Source organism: Agelaius phoeniceus, chromosome 13 (assembly GCF_051311805.1).
Source record: "Agelaius phoeniceus isolate bAgePho1 chromosome 13, bAgePho1.hap1, whole genome shotgun sequence".
Taxonomy (NCBI): Eukaryota; Metazoa; Chordata; class Aves; order Passeriformes; family Icteridae; genus Agelaius; species Agelaius phoeniceus.
In genome coordinates this window covers 9,853,110-9,870,443 of record NC_135277.1, presented here as the reverse complement: position 1 = coordinate 9,870,443, position 17,334 = coordinate 9,853,110, and the positions used below count along the sequence as shown (strand labels likewise).

The window sequence follows — 17,334 nt, the reverse complement described above, 5'->3', positions numbered from 1 at the left end:
GTAGTTTTGACATAGATGGCTGAGGCTGTTCACAGCTGGCCAAGCCTGCTTGACAGGCAGGGCCTGTCTTGATTGGTGTCTGGAAATGAAACCCAAACAAAGATGTCTCAACTGTGTGCTGGGCCAGAGTCCAGCCTCACTGGACACACACAGCTTCTAGGGCACAGCATGGAGTGGAATTCTTCCATGCTGAGGGGGAGAACAGATCTGTGAGTGTGGAGGGAGGGTCCACCCAACTGGAGATGAGCATAGCTAAAAGGAAGCAGCTAAAAATGTTGCTTTAGGTTTTTCTACAAGGACAATCAAGCACTGCAAAAAGCCTATCTTTTTTTCCCTGGGTGAATGAATGAGAAGCATTCTGTAAAAATTTGGCTTACATTTGAGACTGGAGTGCAGGCTTGGGTATTCCAGCAAGTCCCACTGGGTATGTGTAGGCACAAACATAGGGGCGGCATATTTGATTATCTTGTGTCACAACAAGAACACTTGATTGGGAGATCAGCTTCATGACTGGAGTGTTTTCAGCTCCAGCAGCTGTACAGTGATTATGCCTTTTGCTATTTTTGTTTTTCTTTGAGTTTTTAGCTCTTGAGTAGACTCAGGAGTAGAAATAATGATGGCTTTGGAACTGGGGAGTTCCCTAGGCTTCAGGTGGATGTGGGGGGAGCTGTGATCCAGCTGCCACTGCTGTGTGGTGACAGCATCACCTCTGAGAAGGAAGGTGTCCATTTCTAATGAGAATTCTGGGGTCTTGATGGCTCTTTTGACCACAGTGGCTTTTTGCTAAGGTCCTTCCCAAGAGGATGTAAACTCCTAAGAGCTCGGGCTTGGCAGCTGGTTTGGGTCAGGGTTGCTTTGCTCTTACTAGGGGGAAACCGCTGGTTCATAGGGAGTGTGATGGTGCAGTTAATGCTGAAAGAGGGCATTGCTCAGGACAGGTTACACAGGGGTGTGGCAGCTGCAGAACACAAGTTATGGCAGGGCAGTCCATAGGGGTGTTGTAATTCCAGTGTGTATCCTTAAGATACCAGGTGTTTCCAGTGCAAAGCAGGGGTGGACATAATGCTGGAAGTGTGAGTTGAATGTGTGAAGGTGCTGGGCAATATCTGCATTGAAAAATGACAGTCTGCAGTTCTCATAGTCCAGCAGGATGCCAATCCTTCTGGGGGGAACAGTAATTCTGACGTCAGGTGTCATCCCACTGTGCAGGAATTCATACTTGTGCCTGCAGGCGAGAAAAACAGAAGAGCTGAAGGTACCCTGGCTGCTCTCAAAGGGAAGCACTTTGTGCACACAGGTGCCCAGGTTGCTCATGAGAGTCAAAGGCAGTGGTGTTGATGTACCATGTCCAGGGGAGAGCCAGCAGTGCAGCTGAGGCAAGAGGGAGCTGGCATTTCTGCAGGCAGGTGTGACATACTGCCACAGGTAGGACAGAGATCAAAACCAGTTTGGTTTAGCTGGGTTTAGCCACATTATGTAGTTTCTGGATTACATAGATCTATTACTATCTTCTCACTGAGGTTTTGGTAATGTTTACAGCTAAATTCTGCAACTGATTTTATTCAGATTTGTTCCTGCAATTTCTTGTTTCAATGTGACAACATTTCAATGAGAGAATGTACCACAGAGACACCTTTCAGCTTGATTCACTCGCACCCTCTCAGAGTCAACGGAAATGGATGCTTTGAATGGATGCAAATCTGCCAAAACACAAGTTCTGAAGCAAGGAAGTTGGGCAAAATAACCCATGCCAAATGCTGCTGAAACACCCTAAAAAAAGCAGGAGGATTTGCTTAAGCAGTGTCCTTCCAACACCAGTTTACAGGGACAGCAGTGGAATGTCAGAGGCCCCAGTGCCTGGTCTGAGCTGATACAAAATCTCTGTTTTCCCTGCTGCCCTGCCTGCAGGTGTGAGAGTATTTCCTGTTGGAGACCAAGCCCTTACCTTGAGGGTGTGATGATGTGCCTCATGCACCAGGATGAGTTGTTTGCCCCGAGGTGACCATGTCTCGGCGTGTTCTCAAAAGCCACACCAATTCTGTACTCTGTATCTTCCTCAACTTCCACCTCCCAGTAATGCTTTCCTGGAAATGGGATCAGACTGCCCAGGATTGCAATACATCTGTGGGAGACAGACAGGAATATGTGTTTTGGCAGGACCTTTCTATAATTCTCTTTACAGTGTTTAGCTATGTTCGGGTATGTATATACCTGGGCATTACATAGCAATAAACAAAAGCCACTTCTGCTGTCACCTTAGTGCAGTGTGGATTTTTGACTCCAGTGAAATCCTCACACTGAGGAGCTGACACCCAGCCTGCAGGTTTCTTTGTGACACCTGCCCTGTTCTTACTTGTGGGTAGCTTTGCAGAAATGAATGCCCTAGGCACTTCCAGGAAGATGGAGAACAGCATCCCATAGTGCCTGGGTTTTCTGGGAAAGTTAATGCTTGTTAGAAAAGAGAGTGCTCTAGTGAACTCCTGCATAGCAGAGGAAAAAGTACAGATTTTGCATTTTCTTTCCCAACAGCCCAGGGTTTTGAACATCACTCACCATTGGAACTGAGCACTGTGACAGCATGAGGTCCCTGGGGCAGCTGGGGAGGAGGGAACCTGTCTACACTGCTTCCCTCTGTGTTTGGAGAGATTAGGAAGAATTGAACACAGTAGGAGAACTTGTAATATGCTGGGTACCTGGGCCATGAAATGTATGATAGGAACCATGCAGAAAATAACTCTTTTGAAAGTTGTGTAGTAGAGACAAAGATAATGTACTACAGAGAGACCCTTCAGCTTGATTTACTGGCACAGTCTTGAAATCAAAGGAACTGGATGCTTTGAAGATGCAAGTCTGCAAAAACACAGGTTCTAAAGCAAGAAAATTGGGCAAAATAACCCACTCCAAATGCTTCTGAAACACTCTTAGGAGAGCAACATGAGTCCTGTAAGCTTACACCTCAGCTTTTTCTTAGGAAAAGTACATGGTGTATTAGCTGTTATTGTCAAGGGGGACAGCAGGTTTCAAACACACACAACTTTTATGTTTCTATGGTAGTGTGTAAAGTTATAAGTTACAAAGGAAAAGGATGTTGCTGGCAGATACTGAGCTCTTCTAGGCAATGCTGAGAGGGAGCTGCACTCATCATTTGGAGGCTATGTTGCTACAGCCTGAGAAGGAAAAGGAATGATGCAAAATGGATGGGTAAATACCTGTGAACCATAGTAATGAGAGCTGCAAAGCCACCAAGGCAAACCTGAGCTGCACTGAAGAAGCAGTTAGGAAATACATCAGCAACCCAAACTTAGGAGACCACACAAACTTCAGAAAGAAGAGTTTGCCATGTAACTTCCTTGGGAGTTGTTGGGGTTTTTTTTCCTTTATTTTCTCTTTTTCTTGCTTTTTTCAGTATCTTGGTTTGAAGAAGATTTGTGAAAGTTCATAGTGGTACCAAAACCTCAGCCTTTGAATGAGATGAGTGCCAGCTCTGGCTGTTTATGTGAAACATAAAAGCATCCCATAGAAGTGGGATGAAATCCCATTTAAGATTACTATGATGGCTTTAATGAAAAGGATCACCAGTCTCCCAACTCTTTTCTACCAAGCCCTCTAGTAGCACTGCATTTCCATGGAGGGAATAAATTGTAGACTTGTATAATCCTGCAATGCCTGTCCTAGTTATGTGGTGTTTCTGTGGTTTTGACTGGAAAATACATTTTGGCAAGCTTAGTCTCTCACTTCAATGGCAAAGGGCCTAATTCTTTTTGAAAGAATTGTTGGTCCAAATAGTATCAGTTATATCTTTCAGCAAGAGGTAAGTTTTCAGATCCCTCTCCTTTCCTTAGCATTTTTTATGGCACCTAAATACCTGTTCAAATTTAGCTCAATGTACCAGACATGTAAGTAGGCTTGTACATAATTGTGGCTGCTGTATCTGTAATCCTATTTAAGAACTTGCATTAATTTCCAAGTTCCAAAGAGCAGCTGGAGAGAGAGATTTCAACTCAAAAAATTAATCAGAGCTGCTGAAAGCCCCATTAGACATTTCCTGGCATCTGTTAAAAGAACGAAAGAAACTGAAATGCCCCTGTATACCTTGTAAAGCTGTTATCATAGACAGGCAGATCACACTCTGGGTTTTCCAGTTCATCACATGAAATGGTAAATCCATCATCTAGAATTGCCAGTAAAGGATGAGCTGTGTCCTCATTAAGGTAGAAGCAGGTGCCTGAAAGAGAAAATGACTAAGGATAACTCCAATATCTCCTTATAACATTAGAATTGCTGCAAGGGTGTGATGAAATGTTATTTGGATCCACAGAAAGATTCACCAATGCTCTATAAAGAATCTGTGGCTGGCATTGAGAGGACAAGATCATATTTTTTAAATTTTTCTAATAAATGTTTGTTTTACAGCTTAAGACTGTTTAGTTTCAGCCTGGTGAAAAGCAGGGGACTTAGCCTAGTTTTGAACCCTACCAGGGGTCAAAGCTGCAGGCATTGTGCAGGAAGTAGCTATTCAGAGATGAGGAATCCTCCCTGCAATGGCCTGTCTGGTTTCAAGTAATCTATTTTTACTCACTGAAAAGAGAAAGAGGGCGTAAAGGACTCTCCATGGCCTCAGCCATCCCCATAAATGCTGGGCAGTTTGAAGAGAAAGGATCCCTCATGCTTCAGCTCCTCCCTTGGCAGACCAGCCCTCAGAGAGGTAAGTCCAGCCCAGGATAAAAGTGCTTCTGCCTTTCTTCCTGCAGAGACTTCACAGAGCAGCTCTGACACACTGGGCCCTGAGGAGCAGCCACCATTGGCACAGCTGCTGATTGCAGTTGGTGCTTGTTTACCCACCCCAGAAAGGATCAAAGGCCATTCACAGTGTTGGAGGTGGGTTCTTGCAGCAAACAGATCAATTTGCATCAGCTGTTTGCATAATGTAGACTCCAAGAAGATTAATCTCCCCATGGTAATCCCAAATGAAATCATTATAATCAAACTGCAAGTTACTTCATTGCAAATACAATACAAACAATGACAGGGCAATTACAGGCATGTGCTGCTGAAAACAAACACATGCTGTGCAAACAGAATGGGCAATTTCAAATATTGAGTTTGATTTAAGCAGTTGGAATACACACAAACAATGGTAACACAATGACAGTTTTCCTCTCCAGGGATTTAAGGATGAGCATTTCTTTTCTGTGGTGCCACTGCTGTGTGGCAGACAGGATTTTTACTAAAACATAACTTTGTGTGGTCATCTTGCTGAATAAATACAATTTTCAAATGTCTCACAGAAGGTAAGGGTGGAAGAGACACAACAGGTAAGGTGTGAGTGGCATGGGAGATGTGAGATGAGCAGTGAAGTTGCAGTGTTGTTGCAGCAGTGATGAAAGTGAGCATGGATGTCTGGTAAATGGCTCTAGAAAGTGCTGTCTCAGCCATGATTTCCAGCAGCAGCTTCATTCCATGGTAATCTCTGAAGTAAAACCACACTACAGCTTTCCTCACTGGTGTGTCAGTACTTTGCAGGCTGGCAATATGTGGGTGTTGAGTTGACACTGTCTTTTAAAATGTTTAGAAATTAGTAACTTTCAAGTACCAAATGCACCAGACAGCAATAATATAAATTACAGAGCTAAAGCAATGCACTTATTGTTACGAGAAGTTGCTTTTTTCATTCCTAAAAGGTTACCAAGGGTGTAATTAGATGTAAGAGATTAGGATTTGGTCCAGAGGCCATTGAAAGCAGCAGGAATCTTTCTGTTAAGACAATAGATGCTCCAATAAGCTGCTGGAGTTGTTCCAAGCTGTACAGTACCTGTGGTGTGTATCAGGACAGGTTCACTTCTTTCACTGGAGCCACCCAGGTTTTGGGCTCTGACACAGATGTGATACTTTTGTGTTGGCTGGAGGTGAATTAGGACTTCACAGTTAGGGATCCCAACAATAGATCTACAGAAAACAAATCCATGGAAAATGACAGGGTAGAAAACAAAGGTAGGCCTTTGAAATTATTTTTCTGAGCAACAAGGAAGACATTACATTTCAACATGTCTTGTAACCAGTCAACAACATTTTATCTTGTACAATTGTCAGTAGCAGGGCAAGAGAGAGTCTGTCACAGACTGCAGATTTTTACATCTGCTTCTGCCCTCTTCCCATACCCATAATTCTCATGTAGTAATTTCTGATTAACATTTTACAACTATTTTTACTAAGAGAATTGTTTGTAAATGTAAATTCACAGGTCCTTTCTTAGTTCTATCTGATGCCACACAATTGAAATGGTTTCATCTCTACAGGCCATGGGCTCAATAGAAGAGTAACTCACTCAGTAATAATATCATCATTTTCTTCATCTGTCAGCTTGGACAATTCAACTGTGTAGGAATCAACAGGGTTAATGTCTCTGGATTCCCAGCACACCAGTGCTGCATTTTCACAGCTTCGGATCTTTTTATTCTTTATGATAGGTGGTGAAGGAGCTAAAAAGGAGAAAAAAGAACAATTCTGAGCTGTTGCTTGAAGATGTTTGCAAACCACATGCTTTGAAGACAAACAAATAGAAAAATGTTTACTAATACTATGTAGGTAAAGAAACCTGCTTCCCCAATGGACAATAAACAGCAGGTAGGGTGATTAACAATACTATTTAAAGACTTCATTTAGTCTATAAAGGTCCCAGGAGAATTAAACAGAGAAATAACATAAAGACTGATTACACAACTGTTTTCTATCATTAGTTTTATCTTTGTCATAAAGGTGCATCTCTTCCCTGCTCTGAGATGTCAAAGACATCTGGAACAAGCACTTGAAGGGCTCACACTGACTTGCTCAATCTGATGTCAGGATTTCACACAATGTCCTAGACTGAACTGCAGTTAAAAAGAACAGCATAACAGGTGAATCCACAAAATACCTATAGGCCAATGAAAGGAGAGCTGGGATTCATCTGGCAGAACCAGGAAACTTGAACCTTACTCACAGCTGGTCTACATGCTTGCATTTAAATAAGTTATTTTGTCTCTCTGCTTCTGTTTCTGCCACTCTAAAACAGGGATAGTTGGCATGACAGGCTCTCCAAATAAAAGCAGGGAATTCCCATGCAGTCAGTAGGCTTACATCAGAAGAAAGTGCCCAGAAAGTATTACTTGCATAAAATTCAGAGATGATTTTGAATTTCACTATGAAGGTTACAAAGTTGTATGAACAAAATATTTTTACCTGTTACATAAACTGCTCTTTCACTTGGTGGACTGATACCAGAGGCATTTAAAGCACTGACCCAAAATTCATACTGTGTATTTGGCAGCAGATCAGTAATGGTGCAGTATGTTTCTTTGACTTTTAGTGTATGCTCTGAAATGACAACAACAAAGCATTTACAGTGCCTTTACACACTTGCCCACTCTTCCCCAAAGCTGCATCACACAGTGGAGTTGGGGTGCGTTGTTTTGGGTGCTGAGTTCAGGAGAGCTCCTTGTGCTCCACACCCTTTGATCAGCTGTCAGACAGTTTCACAGTGCCTTCATCTAAAGCTGCATAAATCAGATGGGACAAGAGCTGAAGCTATTTTGCTGCTCATTTCTCATTCTTCATCTTATAAAATTTGGATAGTGTCTGCTTATCTTTGTCAACTGGCCACTGGCACTCTACTGGCTTCCACTTTTGAAGGTTCTGCACGACCAGTATTAGCAAAGGCAGTTTTGTCACAAGGCTGAGACATTTTGGTTCTGTGGTTTTTTGTGTGCCTGTGCATCTTAGGGAGTTACAGACTATTATTAGCACTAAGATAAGCTGTAAAATCATCTGGGGGTTTCAGTTGGAGTGCTGATGATATGATGATTTGCTCTTTAAAAATACTGTGATTTAAAAATACGTGATGCAGCACATGTTCTAATGCAGTGCCCACCCTCCAGAAATCCTCATGACTCCATCCACTGTCCCCTTCCCATTCCTGCTATCCCTGCTGCTGCCACATCCTGTCTTTGCCCGTGTGATGGGTCCTGCTGCAGCTGGCAGCATGGCAGACCTGGCAGGGGAAGAGGGACAAAGCAGATGGTGGTGGCAGATATGACAGTTTTGGTGGCAGACAGTGCACGAGGTATGCAGAGGCACATCAGCTGGCTTTGCCAGTGGAGGGCTGAGGTGTCCCTTGGCTTTGCCAGTGGAGGGCTCAGGTGTCCCTTGGGCCCCAGCCTCCTTACCTGCTTGCCCATCACTGTGCCTCTCATTGCTCACAGGTTGGTAGCACAGCTGGTAGCACTCCACAGTGTCATCCGAGAAGAGGCCCCAGCAAACTCTCAGTGAAGTGCCAGTTGCTGCATTGGGAGCCTGGGGATTGATCACAGGGGCACAAGGAGCTGCAGAGGAAAAAACAGGTCAGTTTTTGAATGTATAATCATGGTTTGTTGTACCTCTCCTCTCACAAAGGTGTTTGCACAAAGCCTTGGCACTGAATGGGGTCATGTTCCTCCATTCCTCCCACATGGAGAAAAGTCAGGAGCTGAGTCTGCAATTGCAGATAGTAATCGGGTCACTGATGTGTGAGAACTAGTCTTGCTTCAAAACAAAGTCAAACCAATGAAATAAATAAACCTCAGCCTTCCCCTCCTCTGAGGGTTGCTCCAGTGAGCCCAACATCTGCCATGCCAGGACTCCTGCCAGCCACCCAGGGATCATGGAAAAGCTGTACAACAGGGAGCATCAGCACAGCCAAACAAGTACCAAATGCTGTTTTGTGTTAAGAAAACACAGTATTGGGTGTAAAAAAAGAATAATGTTCTTTCTGACCATTTGTGATGCATCAGAAAATATTTAAAATGTTAGGCGATTTTTTAGCTATTTAAAATTTGTTTATGCTGTGCTGTCTCCTCTGGATTATGGGGGAAAAAATGCTTGCTAAATAACAGAGGAATAAGTCACTGAAATCTGTTTATCAAGAGAAGCTGGGTAAGTTATTTGAAGCAGTCTGGGGTTCCTCTCTATTTTGTTCAAGCAACTACAGGGAAAGAGAAGATATCACTAAGTGTGCTTGACCCCTCAACAGAAGGAGGTAATCTTCATAAGTCTTCTAGGAAATCATCCAGCAAGGAAGTCCCAATTTAGCAGTAATTCTGGTAATTTTATATTGAAAACAAATGGAAAAAAAATTCCAAAAATATCTTCCACTGTCCCTGTATATATAGGCAAATTAAAAAAAAAAAAAAAACAACAACAAAAAACCCAACAACAACAACAAAAAAAACTAGAAGGAAAACTAGGGACAAGTTAATTCTGCCTTTGCAGATCTCCTTTAAAAGAAGAAATGTTTAATACATATCCTTAAATGTAAATAGGTGTGAAATAATGATCAGTTAGGAAGAGTACCTGGAATAGCATTAATGGAGTTCATTAGTTGTTCAACTTCAGAGACATCTATGACCCGCTCTTCAAAGTCTGGCAGTGTTGAAAGCTCTAAATTCACTTCTTGCTTTAAGAATTCTTCCAGCCTGTAATTGTAGGGGAAAAACAAGAATGTCTAATTGGAAGTACCATAGTGTTGGAGGTATCTGTCTATGAAGCCTATTTTTAAGAGAATAGCAGACTCCAAATTAACATCTGTTTCTTTAAAACACAGTTTTCATAGCTGTACAAGCCCAGACTCCTCTGCCTGTAGCTTGGAGATTCGTGGCCATCAGCACCCCAAGATGCCAAAGAGAGCTGGCTGCTGGGGCTGGGGGCCACCCTGGTGTGCCCTGCTCCTGCAGAGAGCAGGGGAGTGGGGTGTGCCCAGCACCTCCCTGTGGGAAGCACCCTATTAGCTCCATAGCTTCCATTACTTTGAATTTACACTATTACTAATTCATGACCTCGTGGCTCTGGGTGTTGTAAATTTGAAAGAAAGGGGTATCTTTTCTCTGTGCTTTCATGAACAATAACAGTCAATTAAGAGGGTGGTTTTTGCATATGATTTAGTGTGCCCTAAGACTTCTTCCAATTGCTCCAATATTTTTCAGTATCTGTTCTGAGCTCCCACAGCTTGACTTTCTACCCCACTATATTAATGCATAAATAAGCCAGTTACAGTATAATTAGGGAGCTCAATTTTAGTCTCATTTGGATCCAGAGTGGTTATTTCAAGAGCTTTAGCAATCCTGTTTCTCAGTGAAATTACTTCCTTATGACTAAGCTGAAAACACTGATTTATTCAGGCTCTAACTCTCCTTTTGGATTTCTTGAAATTGGATCCAAACAAGTTTTGAGTGTTAAGTTTCTTAGAGCAACTTTTTCTGATGCACTTTAAAACAAAAACACTAAATATTTCAATAGCTCTAGTGGCTTAGACAACATTTGTGTGCCTGAACAAAATCCAGAACACACAAGCATCTCCAATAACCCATCCAATTAGCAGGAAGAAATGTGACACAAAATCCCAGACTGTGATACTACCTGTCAACCATGGTTACTGCTGCCTGTTGGAAAAAAAGGACAGAGTGTTAGAGGTAGAAAAGTCCAGAGTCAGACTACATCATGCTGTTGACCTATCTTACACAAATTGCCCCAAATGCAATACTTGGAGTGAAGTAATTGGCTCTCACCCAACTCTGAGAACAAAGCCAGCCCTTTCTACTGAAATGGACAGATCTTGGCTGAATTTACAGAAAGATAATAAGTGTCTGCCCATCGAGACTTTAGACCAATTCCTCCCTTGGTTGTCCAAAGTGCCAACAGATCCCTCATAAACAGAAACCCAGATCAGCTGGGCAGAAGAACTCATGAAATGATCTGTGCTGGAGGGAGTCTGAGCAGTGCATGTAACTGGAAGACAGATGTACAGTCCCAGGAGAAACCTAAGCCCCTGAGAGCTCAAGACCAACATTCACTTTTTGATGAATAAGGGTTCTTAGGGGCAATATAAAACTGTTTACAAGCTAAGGAGAAAATAAGTTTATTCCAGAGATGGAAAAAGTCAGCTTATGAGAAGAACTCAGCAGGCTGGAGTCATAACAAACTGACCCACAGAAGTACACTGGTGTTATGACATTTGTTTGTTGTCCAGCTCAGAAGTTACTGTCACTGTGCTACAGAAATGCTCCCACCCACCTTAGTCACAGGACAACTCAGGTGAGAGCAATCACATCATCAGTGAAAATTCTGATTTTTTTCTCCAATTATTTTTCTACCTGCCAAAGAAAAGTATCTTCTTGACACCACCTCAAGAGTGGGATTTCATCCATCACTTTGCAGGAGCTTTTGACATATTTCAGCTGAACTTTCCTCCAAAATGAGCAAGAAAAGGAAACATCTTCCTAAGTGATTACAGCAGCCTGCCTGCTGTGAGCCCAGAATAGAGCAAGAGAGCTGAGCCTGCACAAGGCAAGGAACACTAAGTGCTTCCAGAGTTTCCCCAGATAAGCATTTCAGCAAGATATCTTCTCTCTGAACCCCAGTGTGACTCACAAATGAATGAGCATCCAAATTACAAACTTCTGCTTCTGCATTTTGCCCCCATTGTGTTGCCCTACTAAGTCAATGGCACGAGGAGCAGTGACAGCACCATAGACTGAGCATCCCAAATTCTCCTTAGCAATAAGGCTGCTTGGCACTTCTCAGACAGGGACTACTTGCAAGCAGCAAAAAGCACTTAAACAGTTAAAACTCTTTACCTTCATAAATTCAGCTTTGTCATTTTCCAGGAAAAGCTCCTGGGTTTCATCTGTCAGGTCCTTGCAGGTGTCAAGATGTTTCCCACAACTGACCAGCTGCTCATATAGAGCTTCCAGCTTCTGCCTCTTCTCTTCTCCCAGTGCTTCCAGCTGCTCTTCGTACTTCTGAGCAAGCACTTGCACTGCATCGTTGTAATGCACCTCAAAGTTCTGCTCCTGCCTCCCAAAATTTTCCTGCAAGATATTTGAGGGTTTGTACCTTGCCATCAAGCCTGATCCACAGGTCATGCAGAGGAAAATCTTATTCTGGTTTGCCTAAACTTCTCCTTACCATAGAGGTAATATGTCATGTTTAAATTCACAAAACTAGGACACAGTACCGGTACACAGAAGCCGTAATTTGACTTATGTGCATTTTTAGGGGTTTACTCTGATCATTCACCCCCCACCAAAGCACAAAAGTGTTGGATTTTGTTCCAGACATAAGAGCAACAGAAATTACAGCAGGAACAATGATGTAAAGCAACCTAAACCCAGGGAGCACAACTAGGATATATCCTAGCCTTAATCTCAGAAGCATTTCTACCAACACAGTGAAGCACATCCTTCCACGAGAGAAACCATGGCAACTCAGTGGGATCCACGGATTTGTGCTGAGGGAGCTGGAGAGCTAATGCTGCTATCCTCACTCACAGCTGGAGAAAGCATTAGGAAGGAAAATTTAAGGAGCAGGCAAGTCAAGGAGCAGTCCCAGCAGCTGCTCACTGTTCAGGCACCGATGTCCTCCTGTGCTACATGCAGCAGAGAAAAGACTGCAGTGCCTTGAGTTATTGCTTCAGTTTGAACTTGCTGCCAGCTGACCTCCTTCCCCTGGGGCCAAGCTGACAGCAGCTGAGTGGGAGCACAACTCTTGAAGCAGCTGGTCCAAGGATTTGCCTGGATCTGACACTTCTGTGAATGAAGCTGAGGGAACACAAGGGCTGCACTCTGGATGGACTAGTTAGATCACAGCTCTTTGGCCATTTAAAGCTAAGATGACTTGAGTGGGGGTGGCTTTATTTCTGAATGCAAATCTCTGTGCAAATTATAAATGTGGTTTTACTAGCCCACTTAAAAAAATCTTTAGGATGAGTTTTCCTGAGTACTTCAGTCTAGACAAACCCCAAGATAACTCTGTGCTCTGTTACTGTAAGTACCCACCTCATTAACAACTGAATACTGTGAATGTCAGTATGACTGTCAAAACTGTTTAACCCCACTACCATAAAGTTAGCCCAAGAGCAAATGCCTTACCTCTACAGTGATGAAGATTTCCTCCAAATGGCTGGCAACATTTTCCATCTGAGCAATCTGTTCTTCCAACTTGCACATGTTTTTATGGATCTCCTCCTACAAAACACCCAGTGTGATTCCTACTATGTCTGAAGACTGTTTTAGAGGCACCACAGTACACCTGTCTTACTCTCACCTTTTCACTTTCCACAGCACTGGGGAGCTGAGCAACCTCGTGATCCTTGTGCTCACCAAATAGTTTGTCAAAAGCTCGGATTGGTATCTTGCAGGTGGAACAAAAAACATCTGCTGCTTCTTCCTCTTCGTCCTCCTCCTCTTCCTCTTCCTCACTGACAGCCTGACTGTTCCATTCATCTGACATGCCACCACTGCTTAGTCCCCCTCTGGACCATATGCTGCTCTCAGCCTCATCATCTGCTCTGGCTTTGCTCTGATTTTCACCTTGAGAAGCCTCATCAGGAAGTCCTTGTTGCTTTGTGCTTTGACTTAGATCTTTCACTGAAGAGTTGCTTTTTGATATGTTATATATGGAGCCTTGTAATCCTGCTTTTTCTGTACGAGCTGGTGGCCATCTGCTCTCCACCTTCTCCAGATGTCCTCCAAGAAGCTCAAACTCTTTTTCTCTATCCTCATCAAGTCCATACATCTTAGCCAACTCTGCAACCTCCTTTTCCAAGTCATAGCCAACTTCTTGTGGGTGCTGAACTTTTTCAGTACTCAGTGCAGATTCCCTTCTTGTATCCCCCAGAGATCTGTCTCCTCGACCAGAGGGCTCTTCAGGAAAGATATCAAACCTCTCCTTTGATCCATAAAGATCCATGTGATAAAAGATCAGACCTTCATTCTCAGTGTCACTAGGCTCTGGGACTGGTGGGGAAGCTGAGTGATGTCGTGACTGGCCGCTGGTCTCATAGTCTCTCGTGCTGCCAGATCTGGATGACATTGGTATCCTCAGGGAGCCTTTTGAGATTATGAGACTCAAGCTTGTAAAAGATAAGAAAGATATTTAGCTACATACTTAGATATCAGGATTGAGTTTTTCTTGCTAAAAAATATATGGATAGAATAGGTTTGGCTGAGGACTGCTCAGTCCTGGAGGTAGGCATGGGAAAGACTCACTCCCTAAGTGAAGCTGCTGAAGGGAAGCCACAGGAAGCTTGTTTTCTTCTCACCTCAGTGCAAAGCACAGCAGAGAGCTGTCTCTGGTGTGCATCCTCTTTTCTGAGTTTTTTGCCTCATCTGTGACCCTGATGCCTGATTTCCAACTGTAGAGCAGTCCTGTCCTCAGATAAACACTGTGACTGTGCTTCAGGCACAGTTAGTGCTGTTCTGTGCAATTGGAAATGGCCTGGTTTGAAGCCTGCTCACTCTTCAGCTGCTGTCAAGCATGTTTTCTGAACTGTCAGTCAGGCAATAATGTAGAATGTCCTCTGTTGTGACCACTGATGCCACAGAACACACTAATAACTGCCCTGGAAAGTCCTGTTCTGTATTTTTCAAGTTACCGTTCTTAATACTGAAACTTGAGTCAAGGTCCTGGGTCCTTTCTAAAAAATATCACAGAGAAAACATACTGCCCTTTGGGGCTTCTCATGTGCTGTGGAAAATATACATTTTAACATAAAGCATCCAGTAACCAGGGAGCAAGGCAGGCCATTGGCCTATGGAATGAGAGATGCCTGCTCTGACCCAAACCTTGCACATTTTGTGCATTCTGTGCAAGGAGGGAGGTGTGAAAAGAGCATGTGCACGTGACATGCAAAGCTGTATGATAAAGCAGATGCATGTGGGATAACATTAAAAGTGCAAAGGCAATTTTAATGCTGATTCCCAAGCCCACTCTTTCCAATCAGCCTGTATTAACAGCAGTGAGATAATGCTAGTAAAGAGTCAGAGCTCTCTCTGAGCTGAAACGTCCCCACAACCCTTCAGTGCTCACCAACATGAATGGAATCATAGCTACAAACTTACTCAGATCAATTTTATCAGCAGTTTAGTACCACAAGCAAAAGACTTCATGGAAAGATTTCAGCTGAATATCAATTAATCTGCAGTTACATCTAGACCTTGGTAAGTGAAGCATATGAAAGCTTTAAAATCACTTTCTCACAGAAGAAAAAAAGCCAAAAGATCAGTCAGACATCAGTGTTATCAGACCTTCTGCGTAAGCTTTCCCATAAATTTGCTTTCAAACTACTATTTATGGTCCTTTTGGTTTTGAGTAGTTGCTATTACCTCAAATTTATTTAATCAATATTTTACTAATTTTCCTGAGAAATGCTTAGCTAACAGAGTCAACACAATTGGTGACTTAGTAAAAAGCAACTTCCCAATCCAGTGACAAATACTGAGACATTTTGGACTCTGGTTTTATATCCCTGGCTGAGTCCAGCCCTACAGATCTGCAAGAAAACCCACACAGAAGTTCATAGCTTGTCTCCTGGCACTGCAGACATGGGTGTGGATTCTACAGTTAGCAATATCCTACTATGGACAAAAAGTTAGGCAGAAATACTATTTACGCTGAAGGCAATAAAATAAATCATGCAAATTCTAACATTTTAAACAGAGAAAAGGTCTTAACACATACCAGAAAATGTTGTCTGGCTCCCGCAAAGACTTTTTTCCCCATAATTAAAACAATAAGGCTTGCTTTAGAAGCTACTACTAATTAGAAAAGTGAAATAACATTTTTTTTCCTACCAAAATGAAACTAAATAAATTTAAATTAGCATAATTAAGCTTGTCTGCAATCCTGCTGCCTAAATAAGATTTTCAGATGATTGCTCAGTGTTTGCTTGCTTTGCAGGCACAGATAAAATTACATGAAGCACATTTAGATCCGTGACCGCCAGTTATCATAAATACATAACAAAGAATGTTACTACCTAAAAACTTGCCTTCTATCTTAAGACGTCATAAATTCTTCTGATAGCTCAGATGGCATCAAAGTTAACTTCTATTCCCCCTAGTAAAAATTAATTCACACGAAAGCAATTCCTTGCCACTTTCCTGTAACTTCAGCTGGGAGACTTATTGGGGTAACCTTACCCAGCCTCTTTGCTCAGATAGGGGCATGCCAGCAATGAGCAATGGCACAAATATAGATGTGCCCCGGCTGTCCTTCAGCAGTGTGCTGCTTGAGTGTCACCAGGATGAATGTCACACACTGAGAACAGGCTCCAAAGTACTGAGAGCAGCTACAGAGAGCCCTCACTAAAGCCAGAGTACCCTCTCACTTTTGGAGGTGGGATTAATAAACACTTCAGAGCGCATTCATTGCCTCTGGGTGTGATTTCCAAGGCTGGGGTGTTAGGCAGAGTGTCCTGTGTGAGATACACAAAACGTGCAAACAACTCACATGGCTGGACATGTGTTTACAGAGTTGCACAACTTAATGGAAGTACCTGTTCTGTTCTTTGTAAACACTTACTGGTAAAGTTCCTCTCAAATTAGCAGGAACTTTTCTATGGGGCTGAGTTGGAATCATGATCATATATTAGAAAAAAAAGAAGAAAATTTAGAGTTTAGAAAAAAAAATAATACCATTAGTTATGCTTATTATACATATCCATACACCCTGTGTGTGTATGCCAGACCTCTGGAAAGTTAATTATGGTGAAGAAAGTGAACAATAGCCCCACTAGGGAGGTTTTCACAGGAACATATCCCTGCAGTCTGTGCTCAGTAGGGTCCACCTGATAAAAAACAGTCTGTGTATTACCACTGATTATTGTGACTGCGGTAGCACAGGAGCTTTGTGAATCTGCTCAAACCCACAGCTGCCTAGCACACACAGGCTGCTGCTTGTGAATGTGCTACCAAGCCAGCCCTGCTGGCAGTAGATTTTTAAGCACGTTTGAGAATCTTGAATTATATATGGCTTGAGCTCAGGGGACACCACAAGGGACAATGTCTATTAGATCTTGACACAGCTCTGCTTTTTCCTCCTTTTCCAATTATCTTGGTGTCATTTCCTCACTTTTCTAGCAGTGCAATTGTTTGCTGTTTGGTGAGGAATCACAAGTTAATTGCCCATGTAGGCACGATCTCATTACTGCTAACAGTGCTTCTATCATCTGTGAGATTAGAGCAGAAGTGTTTTCACACAAGTGACGCAGCCCTTGCTGAAATGTTAACATTTATGCTGTCTGACAGATTTGATTAAGTTTTCAACCGAGAGCTTATTTTTGCTTTGTGTTAAGCTACGTTCTCTTACTGCTTAATTTCTCAAAAAAATTGCAGTACTTCGCTTCCAAAGACTGGAATATAACATTTGGTGGGTAGTGAATTACATTCTGCCTTGGACACAGGGTCTGAATAAGAGGGCAGTGACACTGCTCTTGTTCCATCACCCCGCTGCTCTTTGCTCCCTCGGTGCCTTTGAGGCAGCGTTTGG

General features: G+C 42.8%; 1 protein-coding gene across 1 annotated transcript; it reads right to left on the bottom strand.

Annotated features, from left to right (window-relative positions):
* Positions 1–5: 5 nt before the first annotated feature.
* Positions 6–13,878, bottom strand: FSD2 (fibronectin type III and SPRY domain containing 2). Its single transcript, XM_054642320.2, has 12 exons — positions 13,111–13,878; positions 12,936–13,031; positions 11,643–11,876; positions 10,426–10,448; positions 9,364–9,485; positions 8,202–8,357; positions 7,219–7,353; positions 6,326–6,479; positions 5,813–5,946; positions 4,093–4,225; positions 1,946–2,122; positions 6–1,225 (listed from the first exon to the last, which is right to left on the bottom strand). Exons 1-12 carry the CDS (start codon positions 13,876–13,878, stop codon positions 973–975), a joined length of 2,385 nt encoding a protein of 794 aa, XP_054498295.2. The 3' UTR covers positions 6–972.
* Between the last annotated feature and the right edge of the window lie 3,456 nt (positions 13,879–17,334).

Excerpts from the sequence above, each read along its gene's own strand:
- FSD2 (XM_054642320.2), bottom strand. The coding sequence starts at position 13,878 with ATGTCATCCAGATCTGGCAGCACGAGAGACTATGAGACCAGCGGCCAG. Across the intron at positions 6,480-7,218 it reads AAGAGCAGTTTATGTAACAG|CTCCTTCACCACCTATCATA; the intron begins GTAAAAATATTT and ends TCTCCTTTTTAG. Across the intron at positions 4,226-5,812 it reads TGTCCTGATACACACCACAG|GCACCTGCTTCTACCTTAAT; the intron begins GTACTGTACAGC and ends TTTCTCTTTCAG.